The sequence below is a fragment of the Molothrus ater genome, chromosome 17 (assembly GCF_012460135.2).
Source record: "Molothrus ater isolate BHLD 08-10-18 breed brown headed cowbird chromosome 17, BPBGC_Mater_1.1, whole genome shotgun sequence".
NCBI classification, from domain to species: Eukaryota; Metazoa; Chordata; class Aves; order Passeriformes; family Icteridae; genus Molothrus; species Molothrus ater.
Window position 1 is genome coordinate 14082035 of NC_050494.2, and position 27281 is coordinate 14109315.

At 47.8% G+C, this 27281-nt stretch overlaps 1 protein-coding gene across 1 annotated transcript in view; it reads left to right on the plus strand.

Annotated features, from left to right (window-relative positions):
- Positions 1 to 26639, plus strand: part of NFATC2 (nuclear factor of activated T cells 2) — a 78616-nt gene extending 51977 nt beyond the window's left edge. Inside the window, exon 10 of the mRNA XM_036396037.2 lies at positions 20600 to 26639. Within this exon, the coding sequence (XP_036251930.1) occupies positions 20600 to 20655 (56 nt within the window). The 3' untranslated portion in view covers positions 20656 to 26639. The remainder of the gene's footprint in view (positions 1 to 20599) is intronic.
- The last annotated feature ends 642 nt before the right edge of the window (positions 26640 to 27281 follow it).

The following is a 27281-nucleotide window of genomic DNA, read 5'->3' on the forward strand; positions in this document are numbered from 1 at the left end:
GGGGCCACTGCTGCCTCCTCCCTGGGCAGCAGAGCCCAGCTCAGGGGACTGAGGTGCAAGGCACGTCCCCCTTTGAAGGCTGGCTCTTATCAGCTGAAAGCACTCAGCTTTTGGGAGGCATCAGGCCATTTGCAATGATAGTTTTGAAATACTGGCAAAGAGTTACTTGAAAAAAAGAGCTTGTTCGTGCAGTTGGGAATTGAAAGCTTCTAAACCACAATAAAGTCCTTTCCCAGACTTGTTGTCCATTTAGTCCAAGCTCGTGGCATTCCTTAGACAGTCTGAATCACAGGCAGCAGACAGCTCTTACAAAGGAGACCATAGACACCCATCTGTTGGGAGGCATCTGCCAAAATAGACCATACATTTACTTTTATTCCTTCAATCCACTTTCAATTTAAAGGGATAATAGCAATAACATTTTTCACTCCAGTGCAGGGAAATGGTAATGAATTAAAATTATTCCACAGCAGAAGGAGGCAGACAGGCTTGTCCCCAGCTCTCACAGATGGGTGAAGCAGGATCAGAGCTTTTGAAGGACTTGGCTCCAGCTGAGGCAAGAAGTCAGAGTGAAGCTGTGGCTTTCCTGGAGAATCCCAGACTTCCAGGTGCCCCCAGGTGTGCAGGAGCTGGAGCAGCACTGGCTGTGCTGTGGGTGGTTAAATCTCGTTGCACTGACGGGAGGGACTGGCAGAGCTCCTGTCTCCTTTCTCTCCTGTCGTGCTGTACCTGTCAGAGAGCTGGAGGTGCTGCCAGCAGTGAGCATTGCTGGCAGGTCTCTGGCACTGGGGTCAGCCTGCCAGAAGCATTCTCATTGCTTGGGGATGAATCTGGAGACTGAGCAAAGCTGTTGTGTGAGCAAGTGCAGGTGTGAGGAAAAGGGATCTTCCTACCAGCTGGGAAAACTCTGGGTGCCTCTCACAGAAATTCTGTCAAAATCGTAACAGTTTTAACAGCAGGTTTTAAAAATGGGGACTTTGGTGATGAGAGGTGTGCAGCTAGAAAATGGTTTATAACAAAACCATGTGAAGTAGGAAAGGGGATGAACTCATTCTAGTGCTGAATTCTCCATTTTGCATTGAACCAGAGAAATGCTCTCTGCAAACCTCGAGCAGGGCTTGTGTTACACTCCAGCAGCTCACCACAGAGCTGGGCTGGTTAAGGTGGTTGGGATTTTTTGTTTTTTAATTTTATTTTGCTAACACAGCTATTCTGGTGAAAACGCAGCTCTGCTGGTGTCAAAGCCTGGGATCAGCAGAGTCAGGGAACAGCAGCAGCTCCCTCCCTGCAGGGGTTTGTGCTGGGGTGGCTGTGCAGGGGCAGGGGGTTGTTCCTGCTCAGCTGGGGTAGCTGATAGAGTCAATGTGAACATATGGGGAAATAGAAGGGATTTTTATGTGACAGTCATTGCAGAGCTCAGCCTGCTTGGTCTGTTGAGTACCTCAGGATGAATCCCAGTAACTCCCAGCACTGGTGAAGCACTGAGCTGGGCTCATGTCCAGGAGCAGGCTTTGCTGAGGGACCTTGTACCTGCAGCAAGGGGGTGTTTGCCCTCACAAATAGGGAAAATCCTAAAATCCTTTTAGCTCCCCTTCAGAATGAGCATGATGTAATTGAATATTAATCAGTGAACTAGCTCACATCCACATGGCGGCTCCAGGCTCTTGCTAATTCTTTGCAAATTTCATTGCATTTTTGGAATATTAATGGCAATTTACAAGTCCCTGTGCAGGTGACTTTTCTTACTGATCTTTTCAGGTCCTATCCGAGGAAAAAACCAAAATGTTAAAAATACAAGTGGCATGTTTTGGGCTTTCAAAATTGAGACAGACAAAACTGATGCAACTTTGGGGCGGGAGGTTGATTGCATGATTGAAAAACCAGTCTCATGATTGTTGGAGGCCTGACTCATGAGCCCTGAACGCCTGGGTTTGGCATTGCTGTTCCTCACAGCTTCATTTGCTACAAACTGAGTTCGTGCTAGGAATGCACAGAGGTGGGGAAAGGTCTTTTCTCCCCTTAAAGCTCGATGTAAGAATTGGGAGGATTCAGCTCCTCCTGCAATGGCTCTTGAAAAGGACTCGAGTCCTTTTTGAGCTGCACTTTGAAATGCTGGGAGCAGCTGCAGAGCCTTGCTGCTCAGAAAAGTTTGGAAAACATCTGCACATTTTTTTAACTGTTGTGAAATAAAATGCTTGGCAAGAATAACCATCTTAAAGATCTACAATCTTTTTATGGTGCAAACTGAAAGGCAGTTATAAACTCTTCTACTGTAGAAAAATGCCTGGATTCTCAGCATTACTTGCACAAGCAGAATTTCTCAGCTCAGGTCTGCTCCTGCCAGGGACCAGGGATAGTTGGTGGGGCACTTTTTGTCTGTATAAACCTCTTGTCTCACAAGAATGGGGACCTAGAATTTATTAGCTTAAAATCTGGGGGTTTTCCACCTGTTTTTCATAGTTATAAATAATAATGTAATTTATTTATAATTACCCATACCTCTAGAATATAAGGTTAATTTATAATATGTATTTATTGATAAATCTCTGGCCATTTTTAAATTAAGAAAATGAGGATGAATCATCTGAATTTCCCATCTGAGTTAGTTTTCTTGGGAGAACTCAGAGCAGTGAGAGCTGCTTTTCTGCCCAGCAGAAGCTGGGATGGCCTTACACTGCCCAACCCTTTTATTGCTGTTTCCTCACCAGTTCCAAGGGAGTTCTGTGCTCACATTTGGATGCAGTGAGTGCTTAGAGGCATTTTTAAAGCAAATGTACAAGACAATCCTGCACTGGCTGTGCGAGGTGCTCCATGACCTCATAGGTGACTGCAGCTCCTGTGATGTGAAAAGCAAGCAGCACATCCCTGGCTGTGCCAGGGGAGAGTCAGGGATGGGGGAAGAGCAAATACTTGGGACCATAAAACTCCCTGCAGCACTTCAGCTGCTGGTTTGGATTTTGAGGCAGGTGCTGGCTTTCACACTCTCACTCTGTAATGCAGCTTTTTCTGTGTTTACCAAGAAGAAACCTAAAATGTATAAGCGATGCAGTTGTGTCTGAATCATCACTGAGTCCCCATGCTTCAGTTTTGCAAGCACAGAAATCTGGGCATGCATCCAGCTGGGGATTTCACAGATGACTCCTCGCTCTAAGAGGGGTCTGTGCAAAAACCTGAAATCCAAGGATTCCCAATTTTGCAAGCATTCGTATCCTCCAGTTTGTGTGCACATCTCCAAGGGATGCTGCAGTCTGTTTGGAATTAAAACTCTGATCCCTACAAATTTGCATGACTAATGGTCTGCAAATGACTGAGAACTTGGTCTGAGTTGGATTTAGCCAGTGTTAGGTACAGAAGAGTTAAATCTTCAGCTACTGTTAACTGGAGTCAAAGCACTGAGGATCACAGAGCTTCACCACGAGCAGCTCCTGGTGACCCAGTGACAAACAAGGCTGACGCTCCTCATCTTCTGACACGTTCTCCTAATCCACACAGTTCCCATTTTAATCAAGCCACGTCCTTTTGTGGATTTTTAGTTTGGAAACTTTGCACTCCAAAGCATAGACTAACCTCTGCCTTCAGCTGAACAAACACTGCTTCTTTAGAGTGAGATTGCAATTTAGATGTAGTGAGAAAAGGGTTGTTGACTTCTGCCTGTGGATGTTGGGGTGCTAGGCTTGCACCTGAGGGGGAATTTTTCCACGAGGATAATTGTGGATAACTGTGCTCTGCATGAAGCTGAGACCCTGCACAAGCTGTGGGTGATGTCCCTGCAAAGTGCCAGCAGCGTGGTCCTTCCTCAGTGGTGACTTGCTCTGACTCTCTGCAAGGAGGGCAAAGGCAGCAGTAAATTAGAGAAGTGTGAGTTTGCAGTCATTCCTGTGATCAGCTCTGCCAGGGCAGTCTAGTCAAAGGTTCCCAAATTGTGGTGTGGTGTGGTTTGGTTTGGTTTCTTAATGATGAATGACTTCATCAGCCCTGAATGAATGGAGTCAAATGTAGGACAAATAGTGAGACACAGGAATGACTCCTGTGACATTTGCAATGGATGGCTGCTGGTTTATTTAGGTGGTTTCTCAGTTTCTTTGGAAAGAGTGAGAGTGCCTAAAAGAAGGGGGAACCACTTCATAAGTATGGGGGTCAGTGGTGAACGTACTGTGACAGTTGAAGCTCCCGGGGCTCAGCATCTGTCATTGTGAGCAGCTCTTTGCTGAGGTCTGGGTTCCAGAGACTCCACAGCCACGGGGCCACAGGCCTGGCTGCTGGAGCAGGCATTGCATTCCCTCTGGGGTCAGATCCCTCCCAGTGCTGGGCCTTCATCAGCTGCTTGTGGGCTTCTAGTTCTGCCCCTGGTCACCAGCAGAGGAATCTGAGCTTAGGACTCAGGGAAGTGCCCCAGTTCAAGTCACTGCAGATGAAGTCATTCTAATTCTGTGCAAATGATGTTTGCAAAGGCTGGAAATAGTCTGGACACACCAGGCATCAGGCAGATCCAGGCTTAAATCAGGACTGAGGCAAACATGAGGGGAACTTTTAGCAGCTGCATTTTTTAATTGTAGTTTGGGTGTGTATCTTTCTTCCTTAAAATTGCATTACATTTTCTCTTATCTGATTTCTCCTGCACCCTTGTTTGTTTGCTTTGAGTGGGGTGCTGTCTCTTTCCTTGGAAAGGAGTCCAAGATTGCAGCATCCAGCAGGTAGACCCTGATTTTCAGCTAGGTAGGCTGGGTTACATGAGGGCTTTTCTGAGGCCATCCTGCAGCTTCATACCCTCAAATAACTTAGTAGTGTTGTAAGAGATATTTCCTTTTTTAAAAATGCCATTGATCTTTATACAAATTTTTCTTCAGGACAATTTTTATAGGCTATTATTAAAACACAAAACTAGTGCTTATGTCTGTTTTAGAAATTAGTATCTCTGGCCCTTTGTTTTGTTCTTGGTTACACTTCTTAGCTCTTCAAAACCAATGTAAATTTTAGATCAAGATTATGGCTTCAGAGAATTTCAGGCTGTTCAGATAACAGTCTTGGTTTAGATGCAGCACTGAATGCTCCTCCAGTCTGTCGTGCAGAAACACGTCTCTGCTTTCAGAGCCTGCTGCTGAGCACGTGTGTGTGTGCAGGGGCTGGAGGGAGCCTCTCCCACGGGGACACTGCAGTGCAGCCCTTGGGGCCAGAACCTGGCAAATGATCCAGCCCTTGCTGCCAGAGAGGCTGCAGCGATGCCTTGGTCTCAGAGTCTGTGTGAGCAGCACCAGGCACTGGTGTCCTCCTGAGTGAGCACACCCTGCTGCCTGGGGTTTGTTCCCCACCTGCGTGCAGTGCCCGAGCTCAGGCTGGCAGGATGGGAGCCTGCAGGATGAGGGGTAGCACAGGGCAGCCTGCCCAGCCCCTGAGTGCCACAGAGCCTTTGGGGATAGCACAGGGCAGCCTGCCCAGCCCCTGAGTGCCACAGAGCCTTTGGGGATAGCACAGGGCAGCCTGCACAGCCCCTGAGTGCCACAGAGCCTCTGGGCTTAGCACAGGGCAGCCTGCACAGCCCCTGAGTGCCACAGAGCCTTTGGGGATAGCACAGGGCAGCCTGCACAGCCCCTGAGTGCCACAGAGCCTTTGGGGATAGCACAGGGCAGCCTGCACAGCCCCTGAGTGCCACAGAGCCTCTGGGCTTAGCACAGGGCAGCCTGCACAGCCCCTGAGTGCCACAGGCACAGCCTCTGGGGTTAGCACAGGGCAGCCTGCACAGCCCCTGAGTGCCACAGAGCCTTTGGGGTTAGCACAGAGCAGCTTGCACAGCCCCTGAGTGCCACAGAGCCTCTGGGGTTAGCATAGGGCAGCCTGCACAGCCCCTGAGTGCCACAGAGCCTTTGGGGATAGCACAGGGCAGCCTGCACAGCCCCTGAGTGCCACACCTGAGTGCCACAGGGCGCAGCCTCTGGGGTCTCTCCCACCACCCCTCGGATGCTCGGTTATCTGGGGAGCCCCTGTCTGTGGCACGGAGGCAGAAATGCTTTGGCAGGGCAAGAAGTGAGGAAATGAATTTTCTTGTCTTTGAAAACAGCGTGGCCATCCCGCCTGGACAGCTCGAATTTGTTGTGATAGCAAAACAAGTTCTATGGAAACCATTGTGAGCCCCGAGCGAGGCTGCCCAGGAGAGTTGGGGAAAGCCACTTTTGTTTGTTGTGCTTGGCATCGCTCTGCTCTGGATGAAGATGCTTTAATTTTGTGGGGAGACCCAAGAGAGCATTCCTCTTTTTCCATAGCAGAGAGCCTTCCAAGCTGGCATAAGCGTCCCCTCTTTCCAGCTGCTCCTTTCCAAACACACTGTGCCTCCTAAAGATAGTCTGTACAGTGGCTGGGGCCGGTGGAAAACATGAAGCCTGCATGGATTAGCCCAGGAATTCATTTGGGCTGACGAATTGGGTTTCCCTCTATAAACAGCAGTAGTGTTTTCATCTTCTGGACAGCACAGCCAGCTTCACGTCCTCCTGCTCCTCGCCCAGCCCTCTGCCCGTGTCCAGCCCAGCTGAGAGCACAGCAAGGCCTCTGCTGGGGGATGGAAAACAGCCCATGTTCAATGAGGTGTTTGCACCTATCTCCCCTCTCAGACAGGTTTTTTCCAGCCCTCAGAAGAGGTGGTGGGGTTATTTTGTTGGACTGGTTTTTTTCTCCAGTTTATTTTCCTTTCCAGGTAAAAGGGAAATTAAAGCAGTCCCTTCTCCCGGCTTAGTGAACTTGCAGGCAGCCCACACTATGTATTTTCTGCTTAGTTTAATTTTAAGTACAATGTGCTTAGCATCAGCAGGAGTTGGGGTTCTCTAGAGGGGATTTTGCCTCCCTTTTTCCCCCCAGGGCCCTGCAGAGCATCCCTGCCTCCAGAGCCTTCCTGCCCCTGCCAGGGGAGCACCCCCAGCACAGCACTGCTCCAAATACACTTTCCTATCACTTAGACTTTCTTTTATAGCTTGCTTAGTAAATAATGAGGAGTTATTAATCACCCCACATCGTTCCTGTGGTTGCTCAGGAAAGGTGTGAAAGCCAATTTTGTGATCAGGCTGCAGTTAGTGGTGGTTTGTATTTACCTGACTGTTCAGTGATGGATGGTTTTGTCCATGTCCCTGAGTAACTGAGTGTGGAATTGGAGCCGTTGTGGATAAAAGTAGGGGATTTGATATTCAGCTGTCAAATGGAAGAATTGTTCAGGTAGTAAAGCTCTATCCCCTGATCACCCTGTTTTCACATGTATAACCCACACCCTGTTAAAGATTTGTTCCTTGGAAAGAAGTCTCAGCAAGCCTCCACCTCCTCATAACTCTGCAGTCTGCCCTGCCCTTTCAAGGCACTCTGGTCCAGCCTGTCCTCTTTCTCAATCATAGATAGCATTGATTTTTCCCATCACAAGATGGGATTTTACAAAAACAACTGCAAAAAAGCAGAAAACCAGAAAGTGGGTAGCAATGCTGTAATGGTTTGCAGTTTTATTGATGGGTACATATTTGTGCAGCTTCCCCACTCTCCTGCTGTGACTGCAGGGCAGTTTAGCCTCATTCCCACCTGAGTGGGAGCCCTAGGGTGCTCTCAGGACGGGCTTTCCTGTCTGGGTCCTCCAAGCAAACTCTCTGGCTGCCAGGGGTGTGCAGCTGGAGCATCAGCCACACGAGGCAGACAAAGCCCAGCAGATTTCCAAAAGGCTAACAGCTGGATGCAGATGACATTCTCAAATTAAGCCAAGCCCAGAGCAGTTGCTCTCTGGCCCCTTCCCATGCAGGGCCAGGCTGGGCACCTCACACCATTGGGAGGAAAAGAAAACAGCTGGGGGTGTTTCTGAGCACCTCGAATGAGAAGGAGGGAGCCCCCAGTGGGGCCAGTCACCCTCCTGAGTCACAGGAATTGTGGCCAGGAGGCTGCAGCCTGTCTCTCCTGGGGGTCATCCCACCCTCAGCCAGGGTCAGCAGTGACCAAACCCTCTGCAGACTCTGCTGGCTGTGTCCACTCCCCGTGGTGATTTCCAGCCCAAAAAGACACACTGGGTGATTATTTTCAGTGTTGATTACTCATGCTGAGGGGTTGCTTACGGTGCTGCCGAGGGGACCCCAAGGAAAGCCCCGTGGTGTGACCCATGTGTGACCCAGCCAGGGCAGAGCACACTCCCAGCTCACCAACAGGATGTTGGCTGCTGACTTGGCCATGAGACATAACCCAGCTCTGCTTGAGGGGGCTCTCCCAAGGCCTCTGCTCGCTGTCAGTTCAAAACAGGGGAAGTTTCCAGCTCTGTGATGCTCCTTCTGCCCTCTCCCAGCACCCACAGTAGCATGAACTTGTTCTGAAGTTTCCAAGGCTTAACCACCCACTTCAGCTTGAGCAAATTTTAGCTTCTTGGCCGAAGAGCAGGAACACACAGCCTCAGGAATAGTCTGTTTTTTTCCCATCACTTCCATGTTTAGGTCTCTTGATGTGGGATTTTTGTAGTACCTGGGATATTCCCTCCCCTTCACCAGGCCTGTTTTGGCACAAGTCCAGTGTGGTTGGAAGCATGGCATGTGCTCCCTGCCAGGCAGGCCTGCAGTGCCAGGGCACAGCCAGAGCTGGCTGGGACAGGCTCTGCAGATGGCCTGCAGCCCATGGCCAAGTGTCTGAGCCTCTCGAGCTGGGGCAGCACAGCTGAGGATGGACACGTCCTGCTGCTTTCTTTGGCCATCCCAAAGGCCGTTCCCTTAGGCCATCCCAAAGGTTGTTCCCTTAGGCCATCCCAAGGCCGTTCCCTTAGGCCATCCCAAAGGTTGTTCCCTTAGGCCATCCCAAGGCCATTCCCTTAGGCCATCCCAAGGCCATTCCCTTAGGCCATCCCAAAATCTGTTCCCTTGGGCCATCCCAAAGGCTGTTCCCTTAGGCCATCCCAAGGCCATTCCCTTGGGCCATCCCAAGGCCGTTCCCTTAGGCCATCCCAAAGGTTGTTCCCTTAGGCCATCCCAAAGGCCGTTCCCTTAGGCCATCCCAAAGGTTGTTCCCTTAGGCCAACCCAAAGGCCGTTCCCTTAGGCCATCCCAAAGGCTGTTCCCTTAGGCCATCCCAAAATCTGTTCCCTTAGGCCATCCCAAAGGCTGTTCCCTTAGGCCATCCCAAGGCCATTCCCTTAGGCCATCCCAAGGCCGTTCCCTTAGGCCATCCCAAAGGCTGTTCCCTTAGGCCATCCCAAAGGCTGTTCCCTTAGGCCATCCCAAGGCCATTCCCTTAGGCCATCCCAAAGGCTGTTCCCTTAGGCCATCCCAAGGCCGTTCCCTTAGGCCATCCCAAAGGTTGTTCCCTTTGGCCATCCCAAAGGCCATTCCCTTAGGCCATCCCAAAGGCTGTTCCCTTAGGCCATCCCAAGGCCATTCCCTTAGGCCATCCCAAAGGCTGTTCCCTTAGGCCATCCCAAAATCTGTTCCCTTGGGCCATCCCAAGGCCATTCCCTTAGGCCATCCCAAAGGCTGTTCCCTTAGGCCATCCCAAGGCCATTCCCTTAGGCCATCCCAAGGCCGTTCCCTTAGGCCATCCCAAAGGATGTTCCCTTAGGCCATCCCAAGGCCATTCCCTTAGGCCATCCCAAGGCCGTTCCCTTAGGCCATCCCAAAGGTTGTTCCCTTAGGCCATCCCAAAGGCCGTTCCCTTAGGCCATCCCAAGGCCATTCCCTTGGGCCATCCCAAGGCCATTCCCTTAGGCCATCCCAAGGCCGTTCCCTTTGGCCATCCCAAAGGATGTTCCCAGTCCTGCTCAGGACTCTCTGTGGTGTTCCCAGAGGTGCTGGGCACAGCCTGTGCCCCATCCTGAGGGTGACATGTGCTGTGTGTGTGCTGTGACACATGGCTGGGTGTCAGAGCTCCAGTTCAGAGTGAGCTGCCCAGGTCCCTTTAGGAGCTGGCCTTGCTGCAGGCTCCGTGTGGGGGCCCTGCTCTGTGTGTGTGACCAGGCCATTTCTGTCCTGCTGGCAGCCACCCTCCTGCCAGCACTGCTCACGGGGATTGCTGGGGATGTGCCCCTGGCCCTGCTGCTGCTGCTGCTGTGTGTGTTCCAGCTGTCCGTGGCTGGTTCCCTCTGCAGGACAGACAGCATTCCCAATGAATCCCCGTTCCCAGCCTGCCAACTGCTGCTGAGTGTGTGCTGGGCTCCAATGAGATCACATCAAAGCTAAGCAAGTTTGATCTTTCTCTCGGGCAGGAGGGTGTTTTATCATGCTGTGGTTCCAAGGGCGCTGTTGTTGGGTTGGAATTCTCCCAGGAAGCGTAGCAGTGCATGGTTAAATGCAGAGTAATAGGTTCAATATGAGGCACGGAGCTCTGAGCTGGCTGAGCACACTTGTGTTTGAAGGAGAACGTGGTTACACAGCTGGAGAGATCAGGATGCGCCTGCCAGGTATCCCAGAGCTTGCAGCGTGCCCCTGGGACACTGCCTGAGCACAGCATTCACCTCCTGCCTGCCTGGCCTGGGGACCCACACAGCCCCAGACCTCACAGCTGGAAACTGGGGATGCTCATCACTACACCCCGGGAAGGATTCCCTGGGGCAGTCTCTTTGGGTGGTGGTTCCTGCATCTTGATCTGGAATTGGGATATCTGAACTAATTGCAGGAGATCTGGAAATAATTGAGGGCTAATTTCTGAACAAATGGAGGTTATTGCTATTGTGCTGTAATTCATTATTGGGAATTGCCCAACCTCAGCAGTATGGGCTGCACTTCAGCTAAAGGTGAACCTCTGCTGGACATGGAGGAGCTCATTGTGTTTCTGGTAATTGATAGCCCTTCTTTTCTCTTTCCTTTAATGCTTTTTCTTTTCTTTCATCTTCTCTCCGTATTGAAAACAAAAGTTTTCTTGTTCATGCCATTGATTCAGATTGAAAGTTTGAAGGCTTTGGATGATGCAGATAACATTTTTCTTGTTCTCTCAAGCTGTTTACTGTCAGATGTTCCTGGCCTTCTTGAGGCAAGATGTAAAACCAGTTACAGTATCTGCTCCCCTGGTCTTTTGCACTCCTTTTCCCGGTTATCCCTGTCTCTTTATAATTAGGTCTGTCTCGTGTTCTCTGATTTGTACATGTACCCCATAGTATTGTATAGTATTTTTATTAGTACATTATTTTATGGTAGAAACCCCAGCACTCTGTTGTGGCAGATGCTGCTTTGACTCCACAGTTAAAAAAAGCAGTTCCTCCCTCAAAGGAGTTCCAGTCAAAGTGCAAAATAAGAGCAAACAGCTGGATGTGGGCAGGCACACAGTATCTTGTATGTGGCACCTCCTTGACATTATTAGATGTGAATTGTAACACTCTGTCAGTAAGCAGTTAAATATTTCATGGTCTGGCTGCTTTCCAGCTGCCTTGGGAGCAGTAACTGCAGCCCCCAAGTGCTGGACTGCTGTTGGCAGGACTGCAGAGCTGCTGCCCATCTCTGCCCAAAGGGGGGAACAATCTTCTCCCAAATATTCATTTGTGGAAGGATGTGGAGGCATGATGGAAGAAATAATCCGTGTGCGAAAGTGATGTTGTGTGTTCCCCTGCTCAGTGTGGTGCCTGTGCCCGTGGTCCTGCTGACAATCAAGCACATGGGAGCTATTGCCCCGTGCAGGCTGGCTGGGCTGGGGCTGCTTGTCCAGCAGAGGAATTGCAGGCAGAGGGAGATTTGCATGTCTGGGCAGAGGGGAGCTGGGTTTGCTTGGCACAATTCCTCACAGGCCACTTGTGCATCTTCCCTGTTACCTTAGGATGGGGATTTTCTGCTGTTTTCCCCTGAGAACCAGGCTCAGGATTCAGTTCAGACATGTCAGGAGGGAAGGCTGGAGTGGGGAGAGGCTGGGGTTCTGCAGGGCTCACAGCCCTTCAGAGGGGACGTGTCAGAGTGAAGACACAGCACAAGATAAGATGCCAGAGAATTAGAGCCAGTGAATAGTTTTGTGGATTAACAGACATAAGCACTAGAGCTCAAGGGAGGGAAAAGATTCCATTATTGACTGTTCATCCCCTGCAAAACTGCCTAAAGGGAAGGCTTAATATGGTTTGTTTTCCCTTAATTAAATATTTGTTACATGGTTTGTTTCCCCTCAATTAAATATTTGTTCTGGGGGTTCCTTTGTGACAGAAATAAAAAAGCAGCAGCATTGCCTATCTTGTACTTTCAGCTAATCCTGAACGTGCTGTAGCTGTTCTTCTACCCTCCCCCCAATTATTTCCTGTAAAAAATGCCTTTCTCACCTCCATTCCCTTTTCTCTCTCTGTTTTTGAATCACTTTGCTGAATGACTCACCCTGCCCCACTAAATAGGTTAACTTTAGGAGAATGATGAAACTGCACAGTGACGTGGATAGAGAGTTGTTGCTCGTGTGCTTTCCCTGCAGTTGCTGTTTTAGGGGTGTTGTGGTGTCCAATTCCAATTTCATCAGGTTTTAAACCACGAGGTGCTGCTGCATCGCCAGCCTCCTCTGGTTGTGCTGCTTTTGATCTAAAAGAAATGTGTCTTAGTACCAAATGACACTGCTTATCTCAGCAGGTGTGGCTCAAATCCCTGAGGTCCAAGCCATGCACAGTAAACCAGACAGGAGCACACTTCACCCTTGTGCTTTGCAGCAGCACAGTCAAGAGTTAGCAGTGACAAAATGAGGATTCTTGCCTTGTGTTTCCTACGCCTCAGTCCATCAGCCTAGTATTTCTGCATGGGTTTAGCCAAGTTACATGGTTTATAAAATTAACTCCATCCCCTTCTGGTATAAGTTTTTGTGTATTTATTTATTATGTGCTCATTCTACTTGGAATATTTTACTTGGTCTTGTTGCATGTAAACTAAAGCTAAATACAAACTTCATCTTTTCTCAGTAACTCACTAAGTATCAAGGAGAGAGAGCCAACTCCATGACTCAAACACGTGTCCCTTCCTTGCAATTGCAGCCAAAACTCTCTGGCATCAGAGTGCTGCAGAATGAAAGTCAGATCTAAATATATGTGAGCAGAAAGAAAGTCAGTTAAAAAAAGACTTTGTTATGGAAAGCTACTACAAACCAAATCCACGGTGGCCTGGAGTTCCTCATCACACCCAGGCTGATCTAGTTTTCCACTTTCAAGGTACTCTTCCCAAAGCAGCTGCTGACACTGGTGGAGGAGCTGCACAGAGCCAGCTCAGCTCCTTGCAGCCCCTTTCTGCCTCCTGTGTGGTGACTGAACAGGCTTCAGGGGTTTACCTGATAAAGCACAGGATGTTTATCACCATCCTAGCAAACAGGAATACAGGAGCTTTTGTTTCATGCCCATGTAGTTCTGGCATTGATACCCAGAGCCAGTCCTTGGTCAGTAACCTGGGAAGGGCCTGGCCCTGGGTGCCACCCTGAGCACCATCCTTGGCTTTGTGTCAGTGTCTGCAGTGCTCTGGGCAGAGAAAGGGTGTAGAGCATGAGATTTAAAGAAACAAAACCACCCCAGTTTGCTGAGGTGCCTCTCCCAGCTCTGCTCCAAGGGTCTGACACAACCCTCCAAACCCAGCTCAGGGAGTCTGAGCCTGCAGAACAGCTCCAAGGGCTGCCCACAGGCACTTGCTGAAACCTGCTGGGGCAGGAGGAAAAGGACCTGAAATTGTTCCTGAAGGTGCCCCTTCTTCCACCAGTGCATGTGTAGGCAGGGCTTGCACCAATCTTAGAACTGCCTGTTGAAAAAAGTGGTGACTAAATACTGAAATCCATCAAGCAAACAGGAAATCACCCTCTGGAGCAACAACTGCTCTTTGTGGTAGCCAGCAGCCAGGATAGAATCCCAGCTCATGTGTGTGCATGTGTGCCTGCAAATATCACAATTCCCTGGCTCGTGGAAAAGCGCCTCGAAAACTTAACCCAGTGGATTCAAACAGGGATCAAATGGATGAGATAACTGAAAGCACCACAAATGGCACCCATCAGCCTTAGGACTGTTCCCTGCAGCTCATGCAGGGCCGCCTTTGGCAGCTGTTTCTGCAGGAGAACGTGTCATTTGTGCTGTAATTGTCCTCCTGCCCTATTTTCTGTGTCATTTGTGCTGTAATTGTCCTCCTGCCCCATTTTCTGTGTCATTTGTGCTCTAACTCTCCTCCTGCCTGTGTGAGCTGAGCACCTGGTGGTGCTTTGGGCTCTCAAGGGTCTAAAGTCCTGCCTAAGGACTTTAAAACACTGCTGCAGGGCTCCTGGGGGTGCTGCTCTCTGCTCCATCCCCACACACAGCAGAGTGGATTTGCAGAGGGTGTAGCTCGTGTTGTGGAGGTTGTCACCTCTCAGGCTGTTTTCTCTTAGCTGAGCAGGGATTATTGGGGTTCCAGGAGTGTGACCTCCCAGCCTTTGTGCATTTTGCAGCCCAAAGCAGATCTGTACCAGGTCTGGTCCTTCAGGGATGCTTGGCCAGGGCCACATGGCAGGATGATGTCAGAGCTCCCAGCCCTGGAGTCCCCCCATTCCCCTCTGGGTCACTTTTCCTGCCAGCTTTGAGGCTCTTGATCTTTTCTGGAAGTACAGTGACAATAATGAAAGTGCTTAGAGAACCTTTAGTGTTTCTGAGGTGGTGTCACAGACAGATTTGTGTTTTGAGTACTTCCTTCCTGCTGGTTTTGATCTACAGTGCATTTAGGGCATTGAATGTTTTTAGCAGAAATGCTATCTTTATTTTTTGCTCTTTTCTTGCAGGCACACCCAGCTTACTGTTAAATTTGGGTAGGACAATACTGAAGATACCAATTGTTTTAATTTTTGCACCTCACTCTGGCACTGTGCTGAAATATAAGGGAAGGATGTTTAAATGTCATGGTGCAATCCAGATCCTGTAAATCCAGAGCAGTTCAGATATTGATTTCAGTTGGGATGGGCTTTAGCCAAAAATATGCATTTTATTTAGATTCTGTTTTCCATCAGATATCTGCATTCTGTTGCTAAATTCATGGAAAGATGCCAATGGCTTTGGAGTCTATTGATACTCCCACAGCAAAAATGCATCCTGGGACTTGAGTTGCCACTTAGTTTGAGGTCAGCAACCTCTTCCAAGAGTTGGCTTAATCAATGGAGGGGAGCTGATTGCTGCTGGGCTGGAGGGTGTTGAGGAGGGTCTCGGGTCACACAGGCTCTGTGGGTGATAAGCAGGACAAGGCAGATGCAGGGTGCATCTCTTGGCATTATTTCAGTGAGGAGGGAGCCCTGGGTTTGATGTGTAATTAAACCTTTACACCGAGAACACCTCAGTGATTGTACGTCCCCATTTTCCAGGAAAAAAGCCTTTAATTGCTGTTGGTTTCTAAAACAACCCCACGCACTCCCAGTACTTTTCCCCAGCACAGTTTGTTGGTTTGGGCTCCCTGTGCCTGGTGCACCCAAACTGGTATTTCCCAGCCAGGGAGTCGCTGTGCTCTCGTGTGCAGGAGCTGATTTTCCAGGATGCAGAATATAAAATAGGCTGTGTACTGAGTGGGAGGTTCCAGGGCATGATACGTGGCTGCACAATCCCTGGGAGCCAAGGAAAATACTTCCTTTCTATATATAGTCACCTGAAATCCAGCAGCAAAGACACTTCTGAATCTTGCACTCCAAACTTGGTTTTTAAGAAGCACTTTTTGCTCCTTAATATTGCGAATTTTTATTATTTTTTCCACATGGTTTTGCAGGAGTGCCAAATGCTTTCATGGTGAATTCAAAAGAAATCCAAAAAGATTAGGAAATTTAAAAAAGGTACAAAATTTTAAATACTGCCTTTTCCTGAGGAAAATAATTCACCTTACTTGCATTTGAAGCAAAGACTGTAACTTTCATGACTTCTTTACTCAGATCTTTCCTGTTCTGTGCAATTAAGGCAAAGTCTGATTTTCACAGCCACTGTGGTTGGATCTCTCAATTGAAAGGGACTGACCTTGGATCTTATTTGGGCACTGGGGTGACCAGAGAAGTGAATTTTGCAAAGGCAGTGACGAGTCTGACCCAGGGACCCTCAGGCCTCTGGAGTCTCAGACCAAATCATCAGCTTTTCACTCTTGTCACCAATCTAGGAGTGTAAGTTTTGGAATATTCATTTTTAGATAATATCAGTGGAGAAAAGAGGGGGGGAAAAGTAAAATCTGCTGCTGGATCTGAGCAAACAGAGAGGTCAGGGGTAAAATTCTGCCTTGTGTGTTGTATATGCTGAAATGTCCTTTTATGAAATTAACCCACAAAGTGGAAGAGTAGTGAAAGCTGTAACACTTGGCCATGCAGCATAGGTCAAAGGTTACCTTTTTTTCTCAAAAATGGTTTTGCAAATCTTTTTCAGAGCTGATAGATACACACCTTAGCTGGATACAAAACATTATATGAAAAAGAATGACTGTGATCTTTGATCCAAGCAATCAAAAAGAAAGGTAATTGGTATTTTTCTGCCTTTTCTCCAGCTGTGTGTTTCTCTTAACCTTTATTTATTTATTTTTTCAATTAAGAAGTCATGCCACCTTTTTATTTGGCGTAGAGGGTTTAAAATATTTAATTTTATTTAATTTATTTTTTTTATTTTAATATTCTTTTTCTTCCCCACTTGTGTAGCACAGAGCTGTCCTGAGGTAGCTGGGGCCTGGTGGGCAGGGAAGGAGAGGTGGGGCTGTGCATGCTGGGCTGAAGCATCCAGAGGATCCCATCCTTCCAGGCAGGGCAGGTTTGAGGGCACTCTGCCAGCCAGGGTCAGCTTTGCTGCACCAGTTCCTGCCCAGGGCTTTGCTTTGCATGTCCCAGTTCCTGCTGGCCATGGCAGGACAATGGAGCACTGCAGGGAGGAGCCTCTGGGGCTGAGCTTTGCCTTCCTGAGGAGCCCCAAACTGCTGCAGGATCCCCAGAGGGTCAGTGCCACCTGTGTGGAGCATCCATGGCATCCCTGGTACCCAGGGGATCTGTGGGATTGTCCCCAGAGGGTCAGTGCCACCTGTGTGGAGCATCCATGGCATCCCTGGTACCCAGGGGATCTGTGGGATTGTCCCCAGAGGGTCAGTGCCACCTGTGTGGAGCATCCATGGCATCCCTGGTACCCAGGGGGATCCATGGGATTGTCCCCAGAGGGTCAGTGCCACCTGTGTGCAGCACCCATGGCACCCCTGGTACCCAGGGGGATCCGTGGGGTGGCACAGATGCAGAGGGGTGAGTGTGGCACCTCACAGGGTGACATTGCCCCCTCAAGGGGCTCCTTTTGTCTCTGGGCTGCTGGGACACAGCCCAGTGTCACCCCACAGGAACTCAGCCCAGTTTCCAGCTGGGAGGATGAGGGGGAGGCTTGGCTGTCAGTGGGGCCTGGGGCAGGGGCTGATGCCCACCAGGGACACAGACTGCCCCCACAGTTCCAGCAGCCTCTGCGTCACCTCCCTGGGCTCTGTCCCACTCCTACAGCAGCAGGAGGTGACACAGGACATGCTGAAGGGTGCCCAGGCAGGCTGCTGGCAGCTGTGATCTCAATATCTTTCTTTATGATTTAATTTTTCATTATCTTTGCATATGTGCCTGTGGCCTCATTTAATCAGTTCTCTCATTAACCAGATCAATAGTGGTGTGCTCCAGAGCAACCAGTGCCAGGCACCTTAAACAGCAATGTTTTATTTATTAATCACATCATCTCCTGTTCCTCTCAGCCAGAAATGAGCAAATAATGACAACTGATACTTGAGATACATTTTAACCACACTGCCAAAAAGAGATAGCTGGGAGTTCAGACCAGCAGGTTCAGCACATGCTCTGGGCTTCCTCTGAGGTTTAGGCACAGCTCAGTTTGCTGACTTAGTCCAGGCAGATTTGGTTTAGGCTCAGTTTGCTGGTTTGGTTCAGACAGATTTGGTGCAGGCTCAGTTTCTGGTTTGGTTCAGGCTCAGTTTCTGGTTTGGTTCAGGCTCAGTTTCTGGTTTGGTGCAGGCTCAGTTTGCTGGTTTAGTCCAGGCTCAGTTTGCTGGTTTGCTCCAGGCAGATTTGGTTCAGGCTCAGTTTCTGGTTTGGTTCAGGCTCAGTTTCTGATTTGGTTCAGGCTGTTTCTGGTTTGGGGCAGCCTTCTGTGGAAGCCCAGGTCTCTTGGGTAGCCCTGGCTGTGGGCACACAGTCCTGGAGCAGATCCCCAGGGATGTGTGATCTCACTGGCCTTGGGCTGGAGGTCATTTCCAGCTTGGAGAGCCAGCCATGCCTTGGGATCATTCCTGTTAATTTATTTACATATTAATTGGCCTTAGGGACTCTGGTTGTGGGGTTTAGTGCTGGGACAAGCCCTGACACACTCTAGTGATGCCCAGCCTCACCTGCACCTAACACTCCTCTCACCACTTGGATTTGGGTGAAGCTCAGGGTGGCTGTGGGGCATTCAGGCCAGCTGATAACAGGAAGCTGTTGACACTCAGGTTCTCACAAAAACCCCAAATTTCCACGTGGGAGAGCTGGCAGGGAGCAGTCCTGGGTGTGCCTGTCCATGGGGTTCATGCTTCACACTGTTCCCCTGCACCTTTCAGCCCTGCTCAGGCTGCAGCCCCCTGTAACCTCAGCCCACAGAAGCCACTGCTGACCTCAGGGGAGGGAAAGTGAAGTTTGCAGGCTGAGTCAGCACTTCACCACAGCATCCAACCTGGCCCTAAAGAGGGAACAACCAAAGCTGGACCCTCAAAGCCTCTTCAGAGAGCCCCACTGAATTATCTGCTGTGTTTCACTTCATATTTAACCCTTCCTAGATGCAGATGACTGCTGGCTCTGCTATTTCCATGACTGTAGTAGATGAAAGGGATAGGTAAAACTCATCTGTGGTATTTTTGGTAGCACAAACAAGTGTGTTGATAAATAAATTGCCTGCAGCCTCAGCCCACTTATTTCTCAGAAGGAAATGACCCTCTAAGAGTGGGTGCCCACTTCTTTTACCTCACTGCTATTTTTAGCTGAGGCTGTGAAAACTTTCCATTGAAGACCTGCTCCTGTCATTTCCTGGGTAGAGCAGGCAGGAAGCTGTGAGTGAGCAGGGGAGGCTCTGCTCAGGCTGGACCAACCTCCCCTCCCTCTGGCTGCTGCCCTGCACTGCAGAGCAGCCCTGCCCGAGCACCCAAACCTTCCTCCTTTGCCTCAAGTCACCCCAGAGCCAGCAGCTGGCAGTGGCAGGTGGGATGCTGGGCAGGAATTCTGCTTTTCTCGCCCAAATCATCTCCAGGAGGCCCCAGTCTGGCTCAAATCAGGCATCTCCCAGCCAGAATTGGGAAGAGCTGAGCCATGGGCTGTTACTGGTGGGATCTCTGAGCCCCCCATGTCCAGCAGCAACATGGAGCTTTGAAAAAATGCAGATTTTACTTCCTCAGAGACAAATCCCAGCATGCAGAGAGGAAGGAGATTTCAAACCATGAATTGTAAATACTAAAAACTAATTCATGTGTTCCCCTTCCCAGAGACTTGCCAGAGACTAGGCACCAGGCCTTTTAGATAGGGGGAAGTACTGAAATTCTATGTAAGTTAATACTATGTTAATTAATGTTTCTCATAAACATTTATTAGAAATTTGGTAGAATATAGAGGAGTCTTAGAGCTGCAAACCTGAGGATTAATCAGTCTTGGGTGAGGGCCTGCTTTGGTTTGAATTAGTCCCTGTTTCAGCCCTTAAATATCAGCAGGGAGAAGTCATTTAGATCTGGGGTCTGGAACCTAGAAAATTCAGTTTTCTTGTTTTAAGGCAAATTAGAGTAACTGGGCAGTTTGCACACTGTGCTGAATACAGCACGCAGGGGCTGCAGGTGAAATGGAGCTCCAAAAAGGCAGTTCTGGAGTTCTGCATCAAGTGCTCATGGTTTAGGGCTCTCCTAATCAAAGTGCAGAGATTTCTGCACCTAAATTCCAGGGAGCACCTGAATTCTAGAGAGAGAATTCTTGTTCCAGGAGGTGCCAGAGGGTGCTTTAGGCAAGTGAGTGTGGAAAGTTCCCAGGAGACGTTGGCTGTTGTAATTAAAGTGATATTGTTCTGACTTTTAAACAGATAGCAGAGGTCTTCAGTGTCTTCCCTTGAGCTTTATTGACAGTCCTGTCCCAGCCTCTCCCACAAACAATGCAGGGTGTTTGTGCTCCACTCTGCAAATAAATGATAATAGAGATGTAAAGCAGCTAGAGTCTAGAGTGGGATTAAAAAATTCCAAACATAAACCACCCAAATGCAAACTTTTTCACCTGAATTGCAGCCTCTGTGTTTTCATCACTGTCCACTGTATTTCCTCCAAACCTGGCCTTTTTCTCTTTAAAGTATTTCTCGTTCAGCCTAGTGAAGCTGTTGGAATGCTTGGATAGCTAGAGATGCTCCTTCCTTTTCCCCTGGGGTGAGGGCAGTGCCTGTGGCCCAGGCAGGGTGTGTGAGGGCTGGGGCAGGCCCTGGGCACACCCTCTCTCTGTTCTATGGCACCTGAATCATGGTGAATACAGTGAAACCCCCTCTCTCCCCTCCTTCCTAAAAAAACCCCTCTCTCCCCTCCCCTCCTAAAACTCTTTTATTTAGATTTTAGTGAAATTGAGTTATGAATGCAGAGGGGATGTTTGCAGCTTGACTGCCCAAGGATTGCTTTTACTTTTTACTTGTCCTGATGTTGGAAGTGCTTTAATGTTTCCTCCTCTTTCTTTTATTTCCCAGTTAACGAAATTATCAGGAAGGAATTTTCCGGACTCCCTGCCAGAAGTCAGACATAGAAGAAGAGATTTGTGAGACAACTTTTACCAAATCCTTCCACAAGTGACCTCTTAGATCCTTCCAGTGCCCCTGCAACCTCTGGCTTCCTTTGCAGTTCATCTCCAGGCAGAGACTCAGTGCAAGGAACAATGAATTGGCACCAAGTGACAGCCTTGGCTGAGCACCTCGCACCTCTGCGTGTAAACAGCACGCAGGACACCCTTCCTTCCATCCAGAGATCACATTGTTCTCCTGGAACAGAGCATCTGTCTGAGGAAACACTTCAAGCCTGCTGCAGCCCATCTGTCTGTGCGTCCATCCATCCGTCCATCCGTCCATCCGTCCATGGGGGAACACAGGAGCCGTGCCCTGGGCAGGGCACTGGGGGTGGGCAGAGGGAACACAGCAATCTGTTCATGGAACAGGAGCACCATCCTGCAGGGCACCAACAGTGATGTGCCCTGCAGGTCACAAAGCCCTCCTGAGAAATGTTATTATTATTGCAGGGAACTGAGGCAGCCAAGCTCGCTCAGCCTTCAGCCAGTCCAGGATCAAAGCCAGTTTGCTCTGAGCACTGGGGTTGGTGTTTCAAACAGGAGATCTCAGCTCAATCCAGTTTTCTTCATTTTTCTTGTCAGATTGGATAGGAATTTGAAAGAGAGGGATTCTCATAGCCAACCAGTGAAAAGAGCAATTCAGCAGTTGCAAATGCTTGCCCCAAGGTAAAATAAACCCAGGTAAACCAGAGATTAATATATAGGAGTCACAGTAAATCCAAAGATTTTATGATTGATCCTTATTAGTATTTAGGCAGTATATGAACACACCTTAGATATTTTCTCTCTAACAAATTTTTGCTGTTTCTTTTCATGTAGAACCTGCTCTTGGCTCATAACTTGTCTCATTTAGCAGCTGGAACATTTACTCACCCGAGCTGCAGAGGAAAATAATTGCATCTTACAGAAGCCATACATTCCAGAGAAAATAGACACTTATTTATATTCACCTGGCCTCTTTAGCTTTGCAAAGCTACCAGCAATTCCTGGAAAGGTTCCATTTCCATGGGAGTTAGTATTCTGTTATGTTTTGCTTCGTGTGTTAGAATATCCTGTCCTGACTCCTGCTTAGCACATTCCAGGTAACCACTGCCACCTGCAGTTGTACAAGTTAGAATATTTAGGGAGTCAGGGATAAAAGGCTTCTGAGTGGGTAACCAGTGTACAGTAAAAGATAGCCATAACATTTTAGGAATTCCATAGCAATCTTTCCTGGTTTTATAAATAAGGAATGCTGATATTTTCAGGAATGCAGAGCCTGAGCTCTGCTCTAGAGCACAGTGAAATGAATCCAGTTCTCAGTTGTGGCACAGTAAACTTGGCAGTGTCCACTGCTCACAGCAGGAGTGAGGGGATGGGAATACAGCAGAGCAGCCTCAAAATTGGTTCCCCAATGTCTCAAGAAAGGTTTTGCACAATACCTGCACAGCATGGCTTGGTCCAACAAAAATCTCTTCAGGACTATCAGAAAGAATATATTTTCTGCCACTAAAAGCTTAAACTCTGCAAGGTCTTGGGGTTAGAGTGGGAGACAGAAGCATTAGGTTCTTCAGAACACCTGACCTGGGGCTCAGCTAAAATTTGGCTCTTGAGCAGAAGTCTGAACATCACAAGAGCAGCTCTGAACTCCAGATTCAGCCCAGCTCAGATCCAGACCCAGAGCAGAGCCCTGCACATCCCACCCTGGCATCAGTGGCACCCCTGGCTTCTACTCCTGCTTTGTGGGGTTCAGATCTTTCACCCCCAAAGGAGTTCCCTGTATCCCCGAACTCCTGGGGTGCCTCTCTGGTGCTCTCCTGGTGAGCTCTGCCCTGCAGGTGCCCTGGCCAAGCCCCAGCCTGGACCTGCACAGCTGAAAATGGCCTTTTTTCATTTTCATTTTAATTTTTTAATTGCTGCCTTTTCCAGAAACAAAAGTGAGGCCCAGCCCTGCTGAAGAGGGGAATTCCTGTTAGGCAGCACTCAGCAGGCCTGACTGGCTCACACGCCTCAAAAAGCTATTTTGGATTGTTAAAAGCTGTCACTGGGCCAGAATCTGACACATATTAGGGGTTTTTAGTGCAGTCTGATGAATGAGACAATTTTGACATATTCTAAAGGCCAAAAGTTGCCTTGTCAGAAGTTCTGTGCTATAGCTGAGTAAAAGAACAGACCAAATGCATCTCCCCAGTTTCATACTTGGATGTATCAAACATTTTCCATGATCCAACCTGTAAAGTATAGGAGAAATTTAAAAAACAACCCAGAAACCCATCCACAAAAAAAAAAAAATCTTCAGATTACTGGCAGAACCTTCTCTTTTGCTGGATTTTAAATAGAAGCTGAAAGAAGCCCAGGAAGGTCTTTTCAGATGTGAGATGTGCTGCTGCTGCTGCTGCTCTGGTGATTGTCTGCAGCAACTACTCATCAAGTTAGGAGAATAATTTTTTGCATATTTATTTTTAGACAATATCAATTTAGAAAAGGGGGTTGGAAGTAAAATCTAGTGCTGGATCTGAGCAAAGGGAAAGGTCAGTGTTTAAGTTCTGCCTTCTGCGTTGTTGAGGCTGAAATGTCCTTTTAATAAATTAACCCCCAAAGGAAGGAGTAGCTGAAACCTTGGAGCAAAGGCTGTTCAGGGCCCAGGGCAGCCAGGCAGGCACAGCCCTGCAGCCAAAATACACCAGATTATTTCCACTGTGCTCATGTGTTCTTCAGGCTCTTTGCTGTAGAGGGGAACAGAGGGTTGGGTTTGGATTTGTTGGATTATTTCTGGGGGTTGCTTTTTCTTTTGTTGCCTGTTTTTTTGTTTGTTTGTTTGTTTGATTGGAGGGTTTTTTTTAGGGTTTGAGGGCTTTTTTCCCGTTTTTTGGGGCTGATGTTTTTTGTTTGGGGTTTTTTTTGGGGAAGGGGTTTTTAATGTGCTACAGGTGCTCCAGGCACGCTTGCATTGGCTGTATTCCCTCCTCCTCTTTAATGCATAGGTATTAATCTATGTGCACATGCAGTGCACAATGTCATTTATATAATACACCCACACAGAGAGGGGCTCTTTACACAGGCTGGCAGTGACGGGACAACGGGGCAATGGCTTCAAATGGCTTTAAATCAGAAATTAGGATAAAAATCCTCCCTGGGAGGGTGGGCAGGGGCTGGGCTGGAATTGCCAGAGCAGCTGGGGCTGCCCCTGGATCCCTGGCAGTGCCCGAGGCCAGGCTGGCCCCTGGGGCAGTGGGAGGTGTCCCTGCCGTGGCAGGGTGGCCCTGGCTGTGCCTGGGGTCCCTGCCAGCCCAGGCCATGCCCTGCTCTCCGTGGGTGCATTATTTTATCCATGGTTAGAAATGAACACCCCGTGCAGAGCCGGGTCCCTCCTGTGTTGTCTCCCAGCAGCTCAGCTTGGAGGCTTCACCCCATGTATTCTGAATTTTAGGGCTTCAGCCACAGCTGCACGAGCTCAGGCTCTGCTGCCCCGTCTGCTTTTCCATGCAGCAGTAGTTAAACAATTCAGCTTCAACCACCTTTGTATTTATTTCCGGAGAAAAGGAGCATCCTCAGGCGTAGTGTTGTGCATCGTTGTCTCTTTAAAAAGGAAAATGATATCTTAAAATATATAGCTAGGCTGAAGAGTTTCAATATATACAGTACTAAATTATTTCCTGTTCTTGCTGGGCAGAGTTTTTCCAGTATTAGTATTTCTGTTACTTAGTACAACTTTCTCTCTGTAGAGGCACGAGCTTAACCTTGGAAGAGTTAATAGCATTTTGTGAGCAATTTGTTCTCACTTTGTCTGGAAGATAGCCATATTTGCACATGAGGAAATTCTCTCTTTCCTCAGTTATCTGAATGTTTCACCACAGTGCCTTCCTGCCATTGTACCAAAGGCCTACAAATATCTTGTCTGCGGGGTGAACAACTCTAATGCATTTTCCATCAAAGTTGCACCATGTGAAGTTCATGTTGGAACTCAAAAGTTCATCTCTTTTTATTTGTCTTTTGTGTGTGTGTATTTTTTTTAACTTCCATTTTTCCATCCGAGCTTTGGCTGCGAATACAGGATGAGCTTCTATAAACTCTGCATCAAATATACGTAGAATAAAAATCATCATTCATGATATGTAAACAGTCTGAGAGTGGAGTGGGAGTGGGCAGATATCAGGAAGATTTTTTTTTGTCAGTTATGAGTGTTGGAAGTCGAGTTTGCCAGGAGAGGAATTGCTTGTGAAGATACTTGCAATGAAATACAAAGTCCTGGTTTTGTTTTTCTCCATGAGAATGAGCAAAAAATGAGATCTGAGCAACAGCAGAGGAGTGAAAGTGTCTCATGTATGTTGTTTTTACTGGGAGAAAGAATGTAGAAGAGTCATGGGTTTTGCACTTGCTTTATTTGTATCCATGTAAATATGTACCCCTCCATTCTGTAGGAGTACAGCAGTTCCTGAATGTAGAGGATTTCCAAAACCAGCACTATGTTATTCTCCAGTGTATAAAAAGCTGCTGCTTCATAACATATCTAGACCAGTCCTCAAAGTAGCTAGCATGTTTTTTAAAGTGCATTTTGTAATCCATATCTTTGCAACAAAAGTGACTGTGCTTCTTGTCTGACCAAATATGCAACAACTTTTGGATTAAGGTTTGTATTTATAAAGGATCAGTTTTCATTTTCTTACTTTTCTATGCAATTGTTGTTGAATTGTCGTTGTTCTAAAAAAAAAAAAGAAAAGAAAAAGATGTATTTGATAAATTTCCCAAAGACTTCAAAGACAGCTTTAAATGCTTCAGAAATATGTTTCTAAATATTTCAATCTGACTTTTTCCCCTGCATTTCTTTCCAAATTGCTACTTAATAGGGAACAATGATCTGCCAGATGGGACTCAGGAAAATGACTGTCTTAATTTCAAATCTTAAACCCATTCAGATCCTCATAATTTTTACACCACTTAAAATGATCTGATGTTCCAGTTTAGCTGCAATTCTGAGTGTTTGTTATTTATGTTCCATATTCCTGTGCAATAGGAAGAGATGCCACTGCTGGGTCTCAGTGGGGTGAATTGTAAAATTCTCCAGAAACCAACTCTTTTCCTCATCATTTACATTGCAGTGGTTTCTTACCTGTGAGGCAACACTCTGCCATCACACGTGGAAGATTGTAATTCTTTATTCATCTCAGTTCACAGTGAATAATCCACCTTTTGGAATGTTTTAAATCAGATTGGCATCTGTGTCTTTAATATCTGCTGGTTCTAACTGCAGGGCTCCCAGCTGACACCAACTGCAGCTACCAGCCAGTGTCCATCCCACCCTGGTCTGTTTAAGGCTTTTTAGCCATTTGTGTCGTTTCAGCGGTACAAAAATATAAATTAGTACCTGCACATTGCAATAAATTTCATCTGAAGGTGCTGATGCTGCAAAGATGTCCTCAAATGCAAAAAGTTACCTGGGGGGGTTGAGTTTCCTTCTGTAACTCCTAAAACAGCAACATTGGGTGGAAAGCTCCAGAAGTCTCAGAAATTCATAATGTTTGTAAAGCCCCGGAGTGCCCAGATGTGCTGCTGGTACCTGCAGTTATTGCAGGATGGGCTCTGCTTGGGGCACCGCTGTGCTGGTGGCACCTGGGCACAGGGAGCCTGAGCAGTGCTGGCCTGCCCGGCACTCACATTTTTCTCTGAGTGTGTAATTATGAAGTGATTCCCCCCAAGCCAGCCCTCCCTGCCCTGGATCTTCAGGTAAAGCCATATTTTGACACATGAGTAAGCACTGTCACTCACATCATCCTAACTGATGTCTTTTGAATCAAGTTGCCTGTTCAAAAACCCAACTCTCACAATTGAAAAGGGGTTTATATCATTTACATTCCTACAACAACGTTGTTAACCTCCAATGTAATGATTTTTTGCTATCTGTAAAGTATTTTTATATATTGCCTGTACTATGGTAGATTAGCAATAAATGAAAGGGCATCATCTGCTGCGAGAGTGTTTAGTCTGTTCTCAAACACCTTTACTGCCTTTGATAAATGAATATCAGGGGGCTGAGTCACCCACTTGTCTTCTTGTCCTGTCACCCTCAGAAATTCTCAGCAATGGTTGTGCAAAAGGATTGCAGAGCATGGAGCATTTCATCACTAATGAGCTGCTCAGCTCCCCTTTGGGTCGGGTCCTGTGCCTGAGACTGGTCACACTGAGACTTCTTCATTTCCCTCTTTTCATTTTCTATCTTCACCACCCCAATAAAAAGCCCCAAACAATCCAAACCAACAGGTACTGCAGAGGCTTGACCTTAATAAAGCAGTCATTTCCACCTATGTAAATGTCCTTCTGCAGCAGTAGATGCTTTTTGATAGTCTGAGGATGGACTCCATTTCACTTTTTTTCATCTGAATCTTAATTCTGCATTTCTCTGCTGGAGACACTAAAAGAGACATTTTCATACTGCTGTGCTGGAGGGATGCCCAGAGCCCATTCTGGCCCAGTGAGAGCTGAGTTTATGCAGCGTCCAATTAAAGACATTTACCTTAACAAAATCAATATTATCCTTTGCATTTAAACCCAGAGAATTCAAACCATATTCCATGCATTTGTTGGCCATGGAGCAAGTGTTTTGCCTTGCTTAT